The sequence below is a fragment of the Myotis nattereri genome (assembly GCF_964212035.1).
Source record: "Myotis nattereri genome assembly, chromosome: 1".
NCBI classification, from domain to species: domain Eukaryota; kingdom Metazoa; phylum Chordata; class Mammalia; order Chiroptera; family Vespertilionidae; genus Myotis; species Myotis nattereri.
Window position 1 is genome coordinate 161,160,330 of NC_138075.1, and position 21,237 is coordinate 161,181,566.

The following is a 21,237-nucleotide window of genomic DNA, read 5'->3' on the forward strand; positions in this document are numbered from 1 at the left end:
AAATGAATAAAAAATTCGATCAACAGAATAAACTGGTGAATAGAATAGAATCAGGGGCATGGGAATGGAACAGACTGATGATACTTAGAGGTAATGGAGTGTGTTGGGGGGTGCAGGAAAAGATTAGACAAAGATCTTTCATGCTGTATGCATTACCTATGGTAACAGACAATAGGGTGGCAAGGGGCTATGGTGGGGTAGGAACTGGGTGGAGGGGAGCAATGGGGGGAAAAAAGAGGAACATCTCTAATAATCTCAACAACAAAGAAAAAAACAAAGAAAAAGATTGAAACGAAAGTAGAGTGGTGTGTGTGTGTGTGTGTGTCTGTGTGTTTATGTCTTCTATTTGTTCAGAGAAAGAGCGGGTATGAGTCACTTCTTTGTAGGTATAAATAACAATAAATCAAAATAAAAAAGGTAAGTGCAATATCATTTATTAGGGATCTACTATATATATTTAATGTTTTCACATTTATTTAATCAAGTCCTAAAATCACCTTGTAAGGAATTATTTTTCTAATTTTCAGATAAGGAAACTGAAACTGAGAGAAAGCAGGGGTTGCCCAAAGGAAAAACAAACAAACTTGTGTTTCATGAAGTTAGGATTCAAATCCAATCCTGGCTCAATCTCAAGGTCCTATGAGTAGAGAAAAATGGAAAATTTAACAAAGAAAAGAAGGGAGTTGAGGGAGTTTAACAGGGTGTTTAGAGCTGCAGAGTTAGGGTATCAAAACTGGGTTTGAGGACTTGGAAAAAAGTAAAATTCTATAATAGCCTCTATGGTGCATTTAGTAGATTTTAGAAAGAGATTGATAACTAGCTCCAAAAGCTTAACTGAGACGTGAATTTGTAATGCATGCAGTCAAGTGCAGTTATGTGACTTGTTCCAGTTTCTTCAGTTCTAACAGAACATCAATATTGAACAAAGGCCAGACTTCTAATTGTAGGCTGGCCTATTAAAATATATGCTGAAGATAGCAGTTTGGTTATTTATCTATGAATTTTCTAAAAGTAAACTTTATAAAATATTGAATATGGAAAGAATATGAGCAATTATTTTATTTAAAATATTGAATCTGTTTAAGGGTATTATTATGTAAGTGAGATAAAATACATCCTTAATTTTGAAGCTTGCCTTCTATTCCATAAATGAGTAAATACATGCTCAGCATATCAGGTGCTCTTGATATGGGAAGGGAGTCATTACACATTATCAGCTTCTAGACCAGGGGTTGGCAAACTTTTTGACTCGAGGGCCACAATGGGTTCTTAAACTGGACCGGAGGGCGGGAACAAAAACATGGATGGAGTGTTTGTGTGAACTAATATAAATTCAAAGTAAACATCATTACATAAAAGGGTACGGTCTTTTTTTTTTTTTAGTTTTATTCATTTCAAATGGGCCAGATCCGGCCCGCGGGCCGTAGTTTGCCCATGGCTGTTCTAGACTCATAAGAAATAAAAACCACATAAGCAAAGCAGGGTATGCTACCACTCAACTCCATTGGTATACTACTATATACTAAGTGGAATGGAAGAGTCTACTAGAGAAAAAACACACCCACAAAAACTGTATATAAAGTACCGAAAGAGCAATGCTAAGGATGACAGAAATAAAGATCTAATAAGAGTAATGTTCACTAGCCTAAACACATAAAGCCTGTCTTCTGAGTAATTGATTCTCCACAGTCAGTCAATCACTGATCTTCCTTAAAATACTCTATGTGCTACAACATCTACCCCTCTGCACCTTCATTCCAAAACCATGAGCATCTGAAAAATATCATGGTTATTGTCTACCAGCCAAACTCACTAGAGGACAAAATTATCATTCTCTCTCTCTCTCTCTCTCTCTCTCTCTCTCTCTCTCTCTCTCTCTCTCTCTCTCTCTTTCTCTCACACACAAACACACTCACACCAGCCCACTCACTGTCCACAAGGGCAAACATAGTGTCTAGTTAAGTCAATGAGAGCAGGTTGTCACAGGATTCCCATCACCAACCTGAGCATAGAAAGATTACCAATCAGAAGTCCTCCTAAAAAACCTGCTAGAGAAAGTGCATGGAAGAATGATTTTTCATTTCTTAAATTCAACTGAAGCTTATTTATGACTAAGATCTTATTAACATACACACCAAATTACATGACCTCTGTGGTGGAAGAAAGAAGACACCATCTGGATATTGTTCCTAATTTAAGTAAACATCTGTTGGCTCTACACCATCTGTTGGTTCTACACAACTCCACAGGGGCCCAACAGAGAAGCATATATTTTCCTGTCTACTTATACATTGATGTAATCATTTTAAGTGTTCAAAACTGATAGAGATGTATGAAATGACATGCTCAAGGTGATAGAAGAAAATATCACATTATTTTGCCTAAAACACATTGTAATTTTTGCTATATACTTTATCTTAAATCACAAAGTATCTCTTAATCTGTGGCCAAGTTTCAGTTTATTTTCAGTATTTAACTTATTTTTGATTAAAAAGATAAGTTTTTAGAACTGAATTAATTTTCAATATTGTACTTGTTATTGACATAGTCTGGGATTTTCTCAAGCATTCTGTTAAGTAAATTGTGGCTCACACCCAATTGTGGATTTAAATACCAACACTTTTGCTCTTTGTCCAGCTACCTTTCATATTAATTCTCCCAGGAGACATTGTTAGAAACTGACAAGTAATTTATTTGAAAGACCTTATGGATTATAGAAATACTAGAGGCCCAATGCATGAAAATTCATGCAAGAGTAGGCCTTCCTTTCCCCGGCTGCCAGCACCGGCTTCCCTCTGCCACCCAGAACCTGGGCTGCTTCCCTCCTCCAGCTATTGGCAGACACCCGGGACCCAGGCTTATTTCTCTCGGGCCGCCCACAGGCACCTGGGACCCAGGCTGGCTTCCCCTGGCCCTGGCTTCATCAGGAAGGATGTCTGGTCTAATTAGCATATTACCCTTTTATTATAGATATGGTATTATTATCTTTAGCAGTACTGAAAACATGAAAGAAGTGTAGGTGTTAATTAGACAACGTTATCAAAACATGAAAATTGCTCGTTAGTAATGAAGAGGCTCTGTTCACAGGTTGTATACAAATTATTAAGCTCTCAAAAGAAAAAGGTCACAAAAAAATGTAAGAAATGTGATTTGAGGCTCCTTCATCTTTCTCCCTACTCCACACAGCTAACACTAAGATACAGAGGACACTTGTTTGTTTATGCATGCATGCAGATGGTTCTTTTTTCCTGTATTTTTAAAAATCATGAAGCTTTTTCCTTTACCCACTTTGTTCAGTAATGACCAAATTCACTGTATTATAACTCCCTATGAGAACCTAAAATGAACAAAGTTTCACTGATGAGGAGTTAGGAAGAATTGAGCAAATAAGTAAGTCAGCTGGGGGGCAAAATATGCTTAAATTTAAGAATATGTGTTTATCACCAATCAGAAAGGATATATGCACCCTTATGTTCATCGAAGTACAATTTACCATAGCTAAGATTTGGAAACAGCCTAAATGTCTATCAGCAGATGAGTGGATTAGAAAACTGTGGTACATCTACACAATGGAATACTATGCTGCTATAAAAAAGAAGGAATTCTTTTCATTTGCAACAGCATGGATGGAACTGGAGAGATTATGCTAAGTGAAATAAGCCAGTCAGTGAAAGAAAAATACCACATGATCTCACTCATTTATCCTATATAATAAAGAGGTGATATACAAATTAACCCTCACACCCTCACAAGATGGCTGCCTATGACCAGGCTGGCAGGGGGGTTAGTGAGGGACGACCAAACAACTGAACAAGCAGGCTGCATGGGGTGACCAGGTCAGCAGGGTGGGGCAGTTAGAGGAGACCAGGAAGGCAGAGGGGGGAAGTTGGGGGTGACTAGGCCGCCAGGGGGGGCAGTAAGAGGCAACCAGGCTGACAGAGGAGGGCAATTGGGGGCGACCAGGCTGGCGGGGGGGGGGGCAGTAAGGGGTGACCAGGCCAGCGGGGGGGCAGTTAGGGGCTACCAGGCCACAGGGAGGGGGAAGTTGGGGGTGACCTGGCTGGCACGGGGGGCAGTTAGGGGTGATCAGGCCAGCATGCAGAGGCAGTGAGGGGAGATCAGGCAGGCAGGCAGGTGAGCAATTAGGAGCCAGTGGTACAGGATTGTGAGAGGGATGTCTGACTGCCGGTTTAAACCGGCAGTCGGACATCCCACAAGGGGTCCCGGATTGGAGAGGGTTCAGACTGGGCTGAGGGGATCCCCCCACCATGCATGGATTTCGTGCACCAGACCTCTAGTGGATAATAAAGAACATTATAAACTGATGAACAAAAATAGATACAGAGGCAGAGAAGCATCAAATAGACTGTCAAACTACAGCAAGAAGTCTGGGGAGGGTTGAGGGGTGGAGGTAAGAGATCAACCAAAGGACTTGTATGCATGCATATAAGCATAACCAATGGATGCAAGACACTAAGGGTGGGGGTGAGGGCATGTGCCAGGGGGTAGGGGATGCTGGGGGGAGTTCAATGGGGAAAAAAAGGAGACATATACTACTATTTGTAATACTTTAAACAATACAAAAAATTTAAAAAATATGTTTCTGCAGGACAGAAGTAAGGTCCATTGGTAGATTGTAAACCTCAAACATGAAAGAATATCTACTCCTTTCAATAATTCTGAAACAACTGTTCGTGGAAAAACTGAATTTATATGTGACAATCTTAGATTTATCAGAATGTGATTATAACATTAGAGCTATTATAAAGAAATAACAAAGTAATTTAACAGCATAATGCCTATTTTTAATTGCATATTTTCCCTCTATCAGGTTTAAATATGTTATTAAAAATACATAGTTACCATAATTTAGAATATGAAATTTCAACATGCGATTATCTGGCATAATGTCACTAAGGAGGTATGACTTTTGGATTTATATTAACACATATTTTTCTTGTGTGTTGACTTTTAGGGGAGTTTAACCTAAGTCCACCAGTAGTTAGAATAGGGTTGCAGGGAATTATGATGTGCTGAAATAATAGTACCGTGGGCATACACAAGGCTGAATTGAGTCATTGACTTACCTGAGATAGATGCCATGTTTCCATATTGCACTGATCAACGATGACATACAGTGGCTAATTACTAAATGCATCAGATATATAAGAATTACCATAAAAATTCTTTCCAGGAATAAAAATAATGTTTATCCCATACTTGAAGGACATAGAACAAAATCAATCTACTTTATTAGTTTTATTAAAAATTTATGATGTATTTATTTTAAATACAGGAAAAATATATCCTGTTATAACTCTAGATAGTGAATGATATACATGCTCTTCTGATAACTCTTTTGTTATTTCTTGAAAGTGAAGGGGAAAGTTATATTAGTTGTTATTTTCCTTTCTGGAAATCAAAAATACCAATTATTTTTAGAAGTCCAATATCACAATGATGTGATCTGATAATTAGAATAAATGCTAACATGACCAGAACCTATTTATAGCTTTCAATGTTTTATATTAAATGTTCATGAGCAATAAAATTATTTATTTTATGAAAATGCAAATATTGACAAATTCACCAGTAGAACCATTGTTCTATTACATTTTCCTCAGAGCCATTAGAAGTATAATTCACTTTTCTGAGCAAAATATGCATACTTATGTTACAAATAGAAAATCATCGCTTTTCTAAAGTTGGTTATGAAAACACAAAGTATGTTTTATGTACTAATGTAGTATCCCTTTCTTCAAAATCTTCCCTTGGTTTAAATTCTTACAAAATTAATATCCAATTGCATTCTAAAATTTGGGGCTTCAACCTACTTAATAAGGAACTGGGACTTTATAAAGAGAGAAAAGGAATTACAGATGAAAAACATATTTAAGCAACATGAACTAATTTTTATGGGGTAAACTTTTTGAATGATTATCAAAATGTATTCTTTCAATCTAATAATTATTGATTTAATTTGTGTACCTAATAACGTCTTATTTAGACTTTTGAACAAAAGAATAAAGGTGAAAATTTTATTTCCTTCTCACTATCTCCTCACCAATACTGAACAGGCTATATGGAAGCTAAAAAGACCAGATAAATTTCAAAAAAAGGCTATGTAGGGGTGAGAGTGTGGAGACAGAGCCTCTTTATAGCAAAACAAAAATAAGTTGACTAATCTTGCAAAATGCTTAAGACAATGAATGACTCAGGACCGACAGACACTACCAACTAGTTGCTCAGTAGCATCCTTTTCACAAAGCATTGTGCGTGGGCGCGATGCACACACACATACACTCATATAATAAAAAGAGTTTTAGAGATAAAATGGGGAGACTTACTGAGAAGTCTTCAAATATTTTCTTGAGTTCCTTGTGACCATGCCTTTCCGCAATATATGCTGGGTCTGAACCCTCCACATTTTTTATCTGAGACGCCCAGGTTGCTCCTGAACACTGAAGCAAATGAATAGCCAAGTTCTTTAAGCCAAATTTTGCTGCACAGTGGAGAAGAGTCGGAAGTTCTTTGAAATGAGTATCTATAATCATAAGAATGAATATAATTTAATGTTTATATCATGTCTGCAATCCCATAAGAAAAAATTAACACAATCTGCTCCTAAATGTAATTCCCACATAGCAGAGCAGACTTTTAATGTGATTTTATATATAAGAAACTGTCAGTGGTTTTAGCAATGCAGAATCTCCCCCTTCTATTCCTTATCATATATGATATATATATATATATATATATATATATATATATATATATATATACACTAATGTTCTCACTAGCATTAATGTCTAGCTCTTATTGGTAAGTTTAATTTGGAAATGAAGATCAACCTCTCAAATATCTATAATAATAAAAGCATAATATGCTAATTAGACTGGACATCCTCTGGCCAACCTTCCAGATAAAGGCACGGTGGCAGGAGCTAAGGCAGCCCCTGCAGCAGCAGCAGCGGGGGCCGAGCCCCTTGCATGAATTTCATGCATCGGGCTTCTAGTAACAAAATAAAACACTAAATTGTAATAACTACTTTTGATTGTAGTTTGATATTATCAAACACTAAATAACAAAACTAAATAAGTTCATCTATAAAACTTCTGTGTTTTCTACTGCCAGGCTAGTATGCTTCCTTCTGAAGTTGAGATGAACATTAAATTCCTGGAGGGGTTATATATTAGATTTCTAGGAGAAATTGTTTTTCCAAAACGTAACCGCAACAGAAGTATAGGTAAGCAGTATTATAAACATCTCCAGTTTGGAAATTTCCATTAGGATTTTACAGTCTTCATATCAATGTTTTGAAGTTTGAATTTCATAATTATAATACTTATTAGGTATCAATTAGAAGACATCGTTAATTATGCATGTCTATAAAGTGATAAATGTACACTGCTATCCCAATGACAAAACACACACACACACACACACACACACACTCACACTGGTGATGATGATTTGTTATTCTACACATCTACATGTAAATGAAAAAAAATGTGTTGTAGAAATTACACACCAGCTTCCTTTAATAGCTGTGTCATTGCCAATACCAAGCAAAGGGAAGACTTACTGCAATGGAAACCAAGGCCTCAGAGCAAAAGTCAGTTCTCTTCCAGCAAAATTCTACAGCAATGAAAACAGCCACCGTACAATGTTTTGGAAAACTGAATCTGGCCTCATTTCCCTCTTTGCTATTTTGCAGTTGACAAAAAAAGGAAGAGCAGGAAAATAAACCTTGACTTTTCAATTCACTTGGATGTTTCAGGGCTGAAGAAATGTAGTTTGTCAGTATATGTTTTAACAGAAAACAAAACAAAACCTTCCAGACATGTCAAGAACTCTACTGTAGCCCTAGCTTGTTTGGCTCAGCGGATAGAGCGACGGCCTGTGGACCGGAGGGTCTCGGGTTCGATTCTGGTCAGGGGCACATGCCTTGGTTGCAGGCTCTTCCTCATCCAGAACTTGTGCAGGAGGCAACCAATAAGAAAGAAAGAAAAGAAAGAAAGAAAGAAAGAAAGAAGGAAGGAAGGAAGGAAGGAAGGAAGGAAGGAAGGAAGGAAGGAAGGAAGGAAAAAAGAAAGAAAGAAAGAAAGAAAGAAAGAAAGAAAGAAAGAAAGAAAGAAAGGAAGGAAGGAAGAAAGGAAGAAAGAACTCTACTGTAAACAAATAATGTACCCTTCAAAATATGTTGGGACTAAATGGTTATAGGTAAATCTATTGTCATATTTCAATAATAAATGCTTTGGTCCCTTCTTATATGATGTGCAATGGGTCAAAATTATCAAATATTTTATGAAGATAAGCTTATGAAAGCTAAAACTGTCTAAGGTAGGTATCAATTTTCTTTTATTTATTTATGTATTTATTTATTTTAAGAATCTGTATGGTTGGAAATATTACCTATGTCCCTTTTTTTCTCCCATTGACCTTATAGACCGCCCCTGCCCCCCACCCCAAGCCTTCACCACCCCATTGTCTGTATCCATGGGTTATGCATCTGGTACCAATTTTCAAAATAAAAATAATGTATTTTCCTAAAAAAGACCTTAAAATATCATTTCCTATTTATTTTCATTAAAATGCATTATCAAATATAATTGTCTGATGTAATTAAACCAGCCAAAGTTAATAGGGAAAAGTATTTGCAGAATAATATTAGATTTTTACATGACCTTGATCATGTCTTTGCCACATCATTCAATATTTTAAAAAATCATTACCCGGCAATCAATGTTTTATGCATTGATCCTAAACATTGCTATTCTGGTGAATTTTTAAATCACTCTCAATGCAGCTGAAAGTGTTATTTTTATTAAATAAGTGTTTAATCATTATAGGAACAGTTTCACCTTTTAATCTAATCAACCTCCACTGTCAGTAAATTAATCAACATTGAGGTAATATAATATTAAAAAAACTTCATTAAGAACTCTCTACTTTTGTACAACAAAAACAGTAATAAGGACTGCAATAAGTGGCCACGTTTTTGCAAGAAACATTTCTTAACAGTCTTGATACTCCGAACCCTGTTTTCTGACACACACAAGGAAGTTCTGCTGATTTAAGATTACCCTACTGCTCACCTTGGACAGTTTTTCTCAGCGGTTAGAGGGCTGGCCTGTGTACCAAAGAGTGGTGGGCTTAATTCCTGGTTAAGGGTATGTACCTCCATTGCAGGTTCGATCCTGGCCTTGGTCTGGGCATGTGTGAGAGGCAGTCAGTCAATGTGTCTCTCTCATATCTATGTTTCTCTCTCTCTCTCTCTCTCTCTCTCTCTCTCTCTCTCTCTCTCTCTCTCTTTCTCTCTTTCTCTCTCTCCCTCCCCCCTTATCCCTCCCTTCTCTACAAATCAATGGAAAAAATATCCTCTGGTGAGGATTAAAAAAATATACGTATTATACTGCTGATACTATAGGGGATCACAAGTTTGAAGGTTACTTTCTTTATCTTTCATTTCTTTATTTTTAGCAGTAGCTTAATATCCTTTAATCTACTTGCATCCTTTGTGAAGTTATAGACATAAGAGAGATTTGGAGGACACCTTTCCCATTTCCTATGTAGGAAAAGAATTGGGTTCCTAAATGATCTTCTAGGTACTGCTCGCATGCCTCTAATGACAGTGTGCTTTACTTCCTAAGGCACCTGTTTCTTGGTTATATAATCACTAGAAGCCTGGTGCATGAATTTGTGCACAGGTGGGGTCCCTCAGCTTGGCTGGCAATTGGGGCTGAATGGGGCCGGCCGGGGGAGGGACCGAGGGAGGTTGGTCGGCCATGGGATGTTGACTGTGGGAGCACACTGACCACCAGGGGGCAGCTCCTGTGTTGAGTGTCTGCCCCCTGGTCCTCAGTGCATGTCATAGCCAACCTTAGGCTTTTATATATACTTCTGTTGAGGTGAAATGTATTTCTTCTAAATTCCTATATCTTCATATCCTTTGGGCAACATAGAATGAAGACTACAGCATGGGCTTAGAATCAGCAGGCTCTGCCATTTTTTCTCTATGTGAACTTCAGCAAGCTAGTAGTTATCTGAGCCCAGATAACTTATCATCCAAATTTGTAAGGCTATTGAGATCATTAAATGACTTAACATATAAAAAGTGCCCAGCAAGGTGTTTGAAAAATTCAATAAATATTAGTTTCCTTCCATTTCTCTCTCTGCATCAAAGCATCTTTGTCCTAAATCCCTTTGCCCCGACCTTATGATCCCTAATTCTGTTCATTACTTTAAAATACTTACCATCCTATATTGGCCCATAATAGTTGGACCTTTATAAAATGAACATCTGTTTCAAACTGCCCGAATGATCATCTACACCAACCTTTTACATTGTCTTGAATGGGGTTATTTTGCCTGCTTTCTTTCATTAAGTAAGAAATGCTCAGCCTGTTAATGTACATGGTCAATAACTAGAAAATTTCTAACTTAAGTTTTTTTTAAAGTTTTTTTTAAATTAAAATATGACAACCTTTCAAAGAATTTGAAATGGTTCATGAGAGCTATATTAGTTTTTTTAATGTTAATCAATTCATGGTCTTTTTTAAAAATATATATTTTATTGATTTTTTTACAGAGAGGAAGGGAGAGGGATAGAGAGTCAGAAATATAGATGAGAGAGAAACATCGATTGGCTGCTCCTGCATACCCCCTACTGGGGATGTGCCCGCAACCAAGGTGCATGCCCTTGACTGGAATCAGATCTGGGACCTTTCAGTCCGCAGGCCGACGCTCTATCCACTGAGCCAAACCAGTCAGGGCCCAATTCATGGTCTTCAGCATTATTTTTGCCAGACATCAAATTAAATAAACTCAGTATATGCATATCTTATTATATTAATACTAGTATATGTATGATATTCATATATATTAAGGTACTCATATCAACGAAGTGTGATTAATACTAAGAACTAGTTTGGCTTTTTATATTATACATTTTATAAAATCATACTTTTTATATTTTCACCTTGATTTGATTATCATGAAAATTTGATATATTGGTGATTTCCTCTGCATTTGAAACCGGTATGCTTGTGAACAGCATAAGGTGAGAAAGTCCTTCAGTTTAAAGAAAAGCTTGCTGTGGGGTAAACCCCTGTCTGGCTCGCTTAGCATCAGAAAGTGAGTGCTGATCCAGAAAGGTGCCTGGGACTCAGGGGAGCATTGCATGCTGCCTCTCACTCTTCTTCAGTCTTAATTGAAATCTCCGGCACATGACTGCTAATGCTTTTACTTAGAGATTTTGTTTTTATTGAATTTTTAAAAATGAGTTATTGTCTTAAACTCATAGAATTTATTTTACAGTTTATAATCTTACTATCTGATTAAATAATAGATTCCTCAATATTAAAAAAAAACAACTTTAAAAATATGCTTAACCTGCAGCATTCCTCTGCTTCGGTTTATGGCAATTTTCATTGAATCAACCAAGGTTCAACCAAAGTGTAAATAATGAAGCCATTGTTCACACTAAGGTCTGGCCAATTGCTCTTGACTTTTTTTATGGACAAAAAACTTAAGTTTTCAGTTGTTTCAGCCAATGTCTGTCAAATGGGAATTGAAGGAAAACAGAATATAATGTCTGAGAGATATTTTTCAAGTTTTTAAAATTAAATAGATGAGTTGGCACATAGTAAAGAAATTGAGTCATATATTTGTTTGTGCTAAACTATTTCTAACAGTTCAAGGTAATCCCTATAAAAGATGGGCAATGATTCCATTAAAGTAATCAAACCAAAGCTTTCAAAAGATTAACCTAGTTCACCAGAATAATAAAATGGGAATATATGCAAGGTTAGAATATCAGCTTTAAAAATTTAAAACTAAGATGAGTATGCAAACTGGAAGTACATGACCATGTAATCCATTTGCTCTCATAAATCACTATCTGTAATCACAAATATTTATTCACTCAGAGTAGGATGACCAGGTGGCCACGTTAGGACAAAACAATGAAACACACAACATAGAGTAGATAAAAAGTCAGGAGATATGCATTCTAATACCAGCTCAGCCACTACATCTGTGGTACTTAAGAAAGTTCCTGCATGTCCCTGGACCATTTATAAAAATAGAAGCTGGGTTCAGAATTGTAGGACTTTTGACATCCTTCTGAGCTAGAAACCACACCACTAATGATTTTAAGGTAATTTTCCCTGGATGCTAATTAGATATCAATTAAAGGAGTAAGGACCACAGTATTTGTGAAGGTTGAAGAAAGTAAATGATTTTTATGCTTTTCACCGTATGTTTTGGAGTCTGATGAAATGTTAGTTTTTCTGTGTATCTGTGGAACAGAATATTGTTGAGTTTATGAATCTGATTGCTCTGTGATAGGAGGAGCATGTATGCAACACGTGAGTTATCACTCTTCTCATCCTGTAGAAAGAGTGGACATGTACAGCAATCCTATTTAGAATTCCAAGCAACAAAACATACTGGCAAGGTTACCATGTTTCTAAAACCTTGATGATATAAATTGCATGAAAAGGGAAACAATGGTCCATCAAAGTCCTTTGCTGCAGTTTTGTTATCTCCCATATAATGTAAAATATTAAGAGTGGGAAGCCCATAGATATACACATTAGTATTAACCTCAATTGTCTATTCACCTTGTTAATTTTTGTACTTGAATTCTTGTTACTGAAACATTCTTTAAACTTGTATCCATTTTGTAAGTTCCTTGTTAATTTTCTAAAGAAATTTCATACCAGTTATTCTTTTTACAAATGTTTTAAATAGTTAAATTTCCAATCAGGATTATATTCAAATGAATCCTGATTTCATCTTTAAAAAAGTTAAAAACAATGCCTTTTATTATTTTAAACCCTAAATTGAAAATAATAAATATAAAACTTAATATTATTTCTCTTACAAGAGGCAATATTGTATGGTTAGTACTTAAATATTAAGGCTTTGGAACAAGATTCAGTGGATGGAATCCCAACTCCAGCATTTACGAATAGTGTGTTTGGATAAACTACTAGAACTTTCTGTGTCTCAATTTTCTGAACCATGAAATAAAGATAAAATCTATTCAATCAGGTATTATGTATTACAGTCAGGTCCAATGTATTTTTTCATACAAATAAGTACAGTTGACCTTCATTATTTGAGGATTCCATATTTGCAAATGTGCCTATTCATAAAAATGTGTTTGTATGCCCAAATCATACTCTAGCATGTCCAGTCATTGGTGGACATGTACAGAGCAGTGAAAGATGTTAGTTACCTGATTGCCCATTCCCAGTTGAGGTCAGACAATGCTTCCTGTTTTGGACCTCATACTGGAAACAAGTTCCTTTTTGTGGCCTATATAGAGCCACATTTTTCACACCTTTGAGTTTTTGTTGGTGATTTCATTGTTTAAAGTGGTCCCTGCTAGAAGTCTGCAGTGCTGTCTAGTGTTACTAAGCACACGAAGACGGTGATGCACTTTGCGAAGAAAATACGCGTATTAGATAAGCTTCATTCAGGCATGGATTAAAATGTTATTGGTGGTGAGTTCAATATTCATGAATCAAAAGTATATATTAAATACTGTGCCTTGAAACAGAAACACACACAAAACAAGCTTAAGTATTGATCCGTTGATGAAATTGTGACCAGAGGCTAGCGGGAACCTAGCCCTGTGTTAGTCCTGGGAACAGTGGTTCAGGCTTCTCTTGCTCAGTGACTGTAAAGAACCTAACTACTATAAATAACGAGAGTCAACGGCACTTCCAAGCTATCTCGAGGCTCCTTTTTCCTTTTGGAGAGAGAGTTTAGAATAGGCTTCAATTGCAACACGGCCAGTCATTTTCAAAAGTGCGGTGCCTTCTTTTCTTTCTTCCCCGCAGCCAAGGAGGCTCTGAGTACAACCCTGTGGGACTGAAGGAGGAAGCTGCCCCAGTCCAAGCCCATGATTGCTGAGACATTCTCCCTGGCTGTCTCTGTGTTTGGGAGCTACCATTTTAAAATGCAAACTGGCCAAACTGGTTTGGCTCAGTGGATAGAGCATCGGCCTGCGGACTAAAGGGTCCCAGGTTCGATTCCGGTCAAGGGCATGTACCTTGGTTGCGGGCACATCCCTACTGGGGGGCGTGCAGGAGGCAGCTGATCGATGTTTCTAACTCTCTATCCCTCTCTCTTCTTCTCTGTAAAAAATCAATAAAATATATTTTAAAAAATAAATAAAAATAAAATGCAAACTGGGCATGGTGAGAGCTCTCATTGGCAACCACCCTGGAGATAGAAAGAATAGTCCTAGAGCCTTGATTTTGTCATGTTTATTTTCCTTTATCTGGCTTATTGGGTAAAACAATAGGAAAAATATAGAATGAAAGTGAATCCTTACTCTGTTGTTCTTAGGTAATACAAATGTCTTTGAGTGGTGTAAATCTTTTTAATTTTAATGAAAATTCTGTATTTATGTGGTAACTGTATGTTTAAGATTTGGGAGTTTGTTTAAAGTATAGAAATAGACTCTGGAAGACTGATGCTCTGTATAGGCAAATATCTGAATGGTGAACTGACAAGAAGAATGAGGGGAAAAAATAGAGCATGTAAATTCGAGTCCAGAAAAAGTTCATTGTTTACTGAACACCCTAGTAGGTAGAATCCACCATGAAATTAGCAGCAGAGATAGCAAGAGAAAGAGAAAACGAAAAAGGGAAGAAGAAAGAAAAAGGAAAGGAAATGTGATGGCTAATGAGAGGGGTTGAGAGGTAGGATTTTAGGCACCCGGGTCAGAATGAGTAATAGAAGAGCAGCAGAACATGTAAATAGCAGGTTGGTGCAAGTCGGTTTGATCTCAGAGAAGGAGTGTTTGAGGACATAATGTGAAATGCCTCCTTATCCAGGGCTGTGGGCCAGGAGTAGCCAGGGAGTAGTAAGGCAACATACATAACAAGACGAAGGCAGGCCACAAGGCCACATGAACAGCCTGCGAGCTGCACCCTTTTCTTACCAGAACTTCTTGGAATTGACAGCACTTAGGGTAAATCTCATGGCATTTGAATACATTTGCTTATTATCCACTTTCCACTAGCAAACGCCGACAGTGATGAGGTAATGAAGAGTGGTACTGCCCCGTGATTAACCAGCCCAGCTAGTCTGAGGTTAACCTTCAGTTAAAATAAGAAACCTCTAGAAATTGCATGTCTATACATGTGTGATTATAGTCTGTTCCTCGGTGTTCATTAAAAAAATACCTTTTGAAATTTATCAACATTGACTCTGCTGAATCTTGACAGCAAAGGAACCAAAAACTTAGAAAGGAAGCAGGAAAGAGCCTAGAAAGAGGCAGGAAACCTGGAGCAACAAAAGTGTGGAGACTGGGTAGGCTGGGTTGGGATTAGATGGCTACATACTTTCCCGAAGGCCATGCCTTACAGGTAGAAAGCTGTCCACTGACTTTGATGGAAATCCCAGAAATGTGCACAAGAAGTACTAAATCAACACTTCAGGCAAGGATGCTTGATTTAATTGTTTTACTTAGTAAGGGTTATTCAGCATTTTTCAGGACTTCTTGTAGTCTCCAGCACAAGATTTACATTTATGCAATGGAATACTACGTGTCGATAATAAAGAAGGGTCGCTTACTCTTTGCGACAGCATGGATGGACCTGGAGATGACTATGCTAAGAGAAATAAGCCAGTCAGAAAAAGACAAATACCCTATGATCTTACTAATATGTGGAATCCAATGAACAAAATAGACTGATAAAAAAAATAGGTCCAGAGGCATGGATGCATAGAAAAGATTGACATTTCTCAGAGGGTAGGGGAGTGGGGGGTACAGAAGAGTTTAACCAAAGAGCATTTGCGTGTATATGCATAGCCTATGGACACAGACAATAGTGTGATGAAGGCCTGGGTAGGGATTGGGGGGAGAGGGTGCTAAGGGGGAGAAAAGTGGACATTTGTATTACTGAAAACAATAAAAAAATATTGATTTTGATCATAAAAATGAACTAAGGCAAGGAAAAAATCTGGGCAGTTCTCTGGGCAATAAAGTAACTGGGTAGAGCTTAAGTTACCTATGGGAGCACCATCTTCTGTAATATAGAGATAGAATAAAAATGGAATGTGAGGACGATTAGGGAAGCACCTATTTGCAGGGTGAATTGGAAAGAAAGATGAACGATGTTACAGAAACCTGCTAGAAAAATTTGTCAGGAAGAAGGACAGATAATTGATGGTCCAAATTAGAGTGGTGGCAGGGAAAGTAAACAAGAAAGAACACAGATGTCAGCCATTTCCAAAGAAAAGTTAAGAGGACGTTGTGATTGACTGTGTAGGCTCTGAAGGAAAGAGCTGGATTTCAGATAACATTCAGGTTCATGACTATGAAGTTACAAGGTAAAAAGCAAAAGAATATTCATTAGAAAAAGTGACAAAGGTTATTGCCATGGAGAGGTTCAGGTGTGGGTGTTGATAAGGTAGCTGCCAGCAATGTAATTATAAGGGAATAAGTCAAAGTAGAAATATGTCTTTGAGTAGAGCCTATATTTGTTATGTACTTAGCTCCTGCAACATTAAATATTGATTATCACCATGGGATACTTGTTTTGTGGAAAAGAAGGCACAGTGATATAGGACCCCAGACAAAGTCCCATTTGCCATATAAAGTAACATTCACATCACAGATGGGGATGTGAATATCTTTAAGGAGCATGTATTTAGCTTACTACACTAAGCAGGAGATGCTAACTCAAAAGGTACTGCATGAAACAGGAAATAGCTCCATCATCCAGGTAATACAGCGGTTCTCAACCTGTGGGTCGCGACCCCTTTGGCGGTCGAACGACCCTTTCACAGGGGTCGCCTAAGACCATCCTGCATATCAGATATTTACATTATGATTCATAATAGTAGCAACATTACAGCTATGAAGTAGCAAAGAAAAAAATTTTATGGTTGGTCACAACATGAGGAACTGTATTTAAAAGGCCAGATGGTTGAGAACCACTGAGGCAATCGCTCGGTAATTCAGCCTGTCTGAACACAATAAGCAACATCTATCTTTTTTTTTCCACCAAGTATTTGTATTGAGGACATGGTCCAAATTACATCCGTTACCGCACAATCAACATATCCTCAGTCTGTAAACTAGAATAGAATGTTTTGGAAGATTTTTCAAACCCACTAGGTTGCAGTTTCTTCATAAACCTATTAACAAGCATTTCTCAAACTGACTGTTGGGGATCCCAAAAAGTGTGAGTAAATTACAGTTGTTCAGAGCTGTCAACATCAGAATATGATAATGGTAAGTGTAATCGTTAATTTTCTGTGTCAACTTGGCTAGGCTATGGTGTCTACTTCTTTAGTAACACACCAGCCTGGCTGTTACCATGAAAGTATTTTTAGATGCGACTACTATTTATGTCAGTAAACTTTGAGTAAAGGAGATTACCCTCGTTTTGCTAGTTGAAGGCCCTAGGAGAAAAGACTAACGTTCACCAAAGAGGAAGGAATTTTGTCTCCAAACTGCCTTTGAACTGAGGACTACAACATCAACTTCTGCTGGAATTCCCAGCCAGCTGGCCTGCCCTGCAGATTATAGAACTTTTCAAAAATGCTAGTCCCACAATGATGGGAGCCAATTCCTTAAAGTCAATTCTTTCTTTCTTTCTTTCTTTCTTTCTTTCTTTCTTTCTTTCTTTCTTTCTTTCTTTCTTTCTTTCTTTCTTTCTCTTTCTTTCTCTTTCTTTCTTTCTTTCTTTCTTTCTTTCTTTCTTTCTTTCTTTCTTTCTTTCTTTCTCTTTCTTTCTTCCTTCCTTTTTCTCTCTTTCTCTCTCTCTCTCTCTCTCTCTCTCTCTCTCTCTCTCTCTCTCTCTCTCTTTCTTCCTCCCTCCCTCCCTTTCTTCTTCTTCTTCTCCTTCTCCTTCTCCTTCTCCTTCTCCTTCTCCTTCTCCTTCTCCTTCTCCTTCTCCTTCTCCTTCTCCTTCTCCTTCTTCTTCTTCTTCTTCTTCTTCTTCTTCTTCTTCTTCTTCTTCTTCTTCTTTTCCTTCTTCTTTTCTCTTCTCTTCTCCTTCTTCTTCTTCTTCTTCTTCTTCTTCTTCTTCTTCTTCTTCTTCTTCTTCTTCTTCTTCTTCTTTTCTCTCTCTCTCTCTCTCTCTCTCTCTCTCTCTCTCTCTCTCTCCCTCCTCTTCTTAATACATCCTATTGGCTCAGTTTCTTTGGAGACACTTGGCTAATTGACTAAAGAAAATGACTATGGGGGTATGGGTAAGCCACAACCTATAGGTACAAGATATTAGAATAAGTTCTACATCTTTGAATTCCTAGCCTTCTCAGAGTATTGCAATGAGTCCTTAGACTTACAGTGACACTACAAAGATCTTCTATAACTATATGTCAATGGTAGAATCCAGAGATCAAATGAGTCCCTTTAGGATGTGGAAAGAGGTATGTTAAGTATTTCAGAGAGTAAAAAGTGTAGGTTTGAGAATCATTACTTCACAACAACTGCACAAGTTAGAGGGGGTTACTTAAATAGAAACTCACTCAATTTGTTAATTAAAGAGCCCATTCTACTTTGTGTGTGTGTGGGCATGTGTGCACGGGTGGGTGTATATGTGAGGCTAACCCATATGTGCATTTTTCTTAATAAGATGAATGAATATTAGCCAATTTCCTGTTATTAGTTACTAATGAACAGTATGTATACTTTTTGTTTTTTGGTAACCCTATGATGAACTTCAGATGTTTATTACTGTTAAACCTGAAAATCTTATGTCCCAGAGAAGATGAACATATGTGTGCTGGTGATTTGAGCACAGGCAGTTCAGTGCAGCACATTCAGAAGGTGCATGTGCCAATTTTTCATGCTGTTGATGGCAGATGCCATGGCTAAGAAGTAGAAAATAAAAGACAAACTAGTGACATTATAAATAGCTGCCTTATATTCTTACAAATAAGCACTCTTGTTTTTTGAGCCCAAATATCATTATTCTACACCTACTTCTACCTAGGGTCTTATTAATTTTGCTCTATGGTGAACTTTGTTGCTATTAACTTTTTAATTCATGTATCAAATGTGTATAGAGCGCTAGAAACTCTCCTAGCCCCTGGGAATCAATCCATGAACAAAACAGACAGGGCTCCTTCCTAAACGACATTATTCACTCCTCGAGTCAAATGGGGGATTTGAAGAAAATCATGCACTATGAAAAAAAAATGACTATATTTCTATGATTGCAAAAAGTAACAAAAAGAACATCTGAAACAACTTGCCTCTTTAAATCATTCATTAAAATAGTCATTTAAAATAATTTAGCAGAAATTCATAACCTTTCATCTCTCTGGAAAGCTTCTTCTGATCACCCCTCTTTCTCTGGGCTCCCATGACCCCTGAGCTCCCGCTCACTGCAATAGAGGTCACAGTTGTCCAGGGTTAGTAATGTGGCCCGCAAGCTGGGCTCGACCACTATTTGGGCAGCAATGTTAAGTCTCCATGCCTCGTCTTTAAAGTGGAGAGTAAAACAGGGTCCACCCCTGGACTCTTGTAAGGATGAAAGAGTTGAAGCATGCCCAGTACCTACATTTCTCTGGACACAAAGTGCACAAAATGTGCGTGCTCGCTCTTATGAGTAGAGCGCACACTATTTTAGTGGTGCTTATTTTTGTGATGATTGTTTTCACTTCTCTGAGTTCCCTCTGAGTGTATGGGTTGTGTTTTATTTACCTCACATTGCTCTGCCTTCCCTCAGCATCTAGAAAAATATTTGTGCTAGCTTACAGTTCACCGGCAGTACTGTGCATTGCTCCACATCTTTTCCATGTTAAGAATTGTTAAGCAATTTATTTTTGCCAGTATGACAGATGTGATGGTTTTAATTAATATTGCCATTACAAATATAGCCGAAGATCTTTTCTTCTGTTAACTTACAATTTCATTTTTCTTCAGTGAATTTCTGTTAAACAGTCTTTATTTCTGTTAGATGCTATTTTTTTCTTATTGAATTTTGGGATTTTTTTCTTTTTTAATATATATTCTAGAATAGTAACCATTTTTTAGTTTTATACGTTTTGAATATTTACTTAGCTGATGGCTTGCCTTTTTTCTTTTTTAGTTAACCATATAATATTTATAAAAATCTACATGTAAACCTATACAATGTGTTTTGATGAGGCATTCAAAGTTAATAAAAAAATATACATCTGATTATTCTTCTACTTTTCTAGTGCTCACAGATCTCACAGGTGACAGGATTAACAGATTGGGCCAGTACCAAAGACAGCTGCAGATGAAGACTTCCCAGTCATCAGGATACTTTGAACACTGAAAAACTTTCTTTGTTTCTTTGTTTGTTTTTAATATGTATTTTTTTTCTTTATTAAGGTATTATATATGTTTCCTTATCCCCCCATTGTCCCCCACCCTCCCACTTATGCCCTCACCTCCCTGTTGTCTGTGTCCATTGGTTAGGCTTATATGCATTCATACCAGTCCTTTGGTTGATCTCTCCCCCTCACCCCCACACTCCCCTACCTTCCCTTGGAGGTATGACAGTCTGATCGCTGCTTCTCTGTCTCTGGATCTGTTTTTGTTCATCAGTTTATGTTCATTATATTCCACAAATGAGCGAGATCATGTGGTATTTATCTTTCTCTGACTGGCTTATTTCGCTTAGCATAATGCTCTCCAGTTCCATCCATGCTGTTGCAAATGGTAAGAATTCCTTATTTTTTACAGCAGCATAGTATTCCATTGTGTAGATGTACCACAGTTTTTTTAATCCACTCATCTGCTGATGGGCACTTAGGCTGTTTCCAAATCTTAGCTATGGTGAATTGTGCTGCTATGAACATAGGGATGTATATATCCTTTCTAATTGGTGTCTCTAGTTTCTTGGGATATATTTCTAGAAATGGGATCACTGTGTCAAATGGGAGTTCCATTTTTAGTTTTTTGAGGAAACTCCATACTGTTCTCCACAGTGGCTGCACCAATTTATATTCTTTCTTGTACAGTCATATGATTAAAGTTCACAATAAAATTTGATATCTATTAGAGCTGATCCCTACCTTATTTTTAAAATTATTTTTAATCTTCTTCTTCCTTTATTTGCCTATGATATTTAGGATCAGTTTGTTAAATTTCATTAGGATTAAGAACTGCATAGTAATGATCATCAAGAAATTTAAAGTACTAGTTGTTTTTCAAGTGTGTAAAATAACAAGGAAATGTGGAGAAATTTAATGAGATCTGAAATGTTTTCTTGCTTAAAAAGTTTT

General features: G+C 37.2%; 1 protein-coding gene across 1 annotated transcript in view; it reads right to left on the reverse strand.

The window, feature by feature from the left end:
• The window catches only part of BANK1 (B cell scaffold protein with ankyrin repeats 1), a 326,025-nt gene that overhangs the window by 175,030 nt on the left and 129,758 nt on the right, over positions 1-21,237 (reverse strand). Inside the window, exon 7 of the mRNA XM_081113839.1 lies at positions 6,348-6,544. Within this exon, the coding sequence (XP_080969965.1) occupies positions 6,348-6,544 (197 nt within the window). The remainder of the gene's footprint in view (positions 1-6,347; positions 6,545-21,237) is intronic.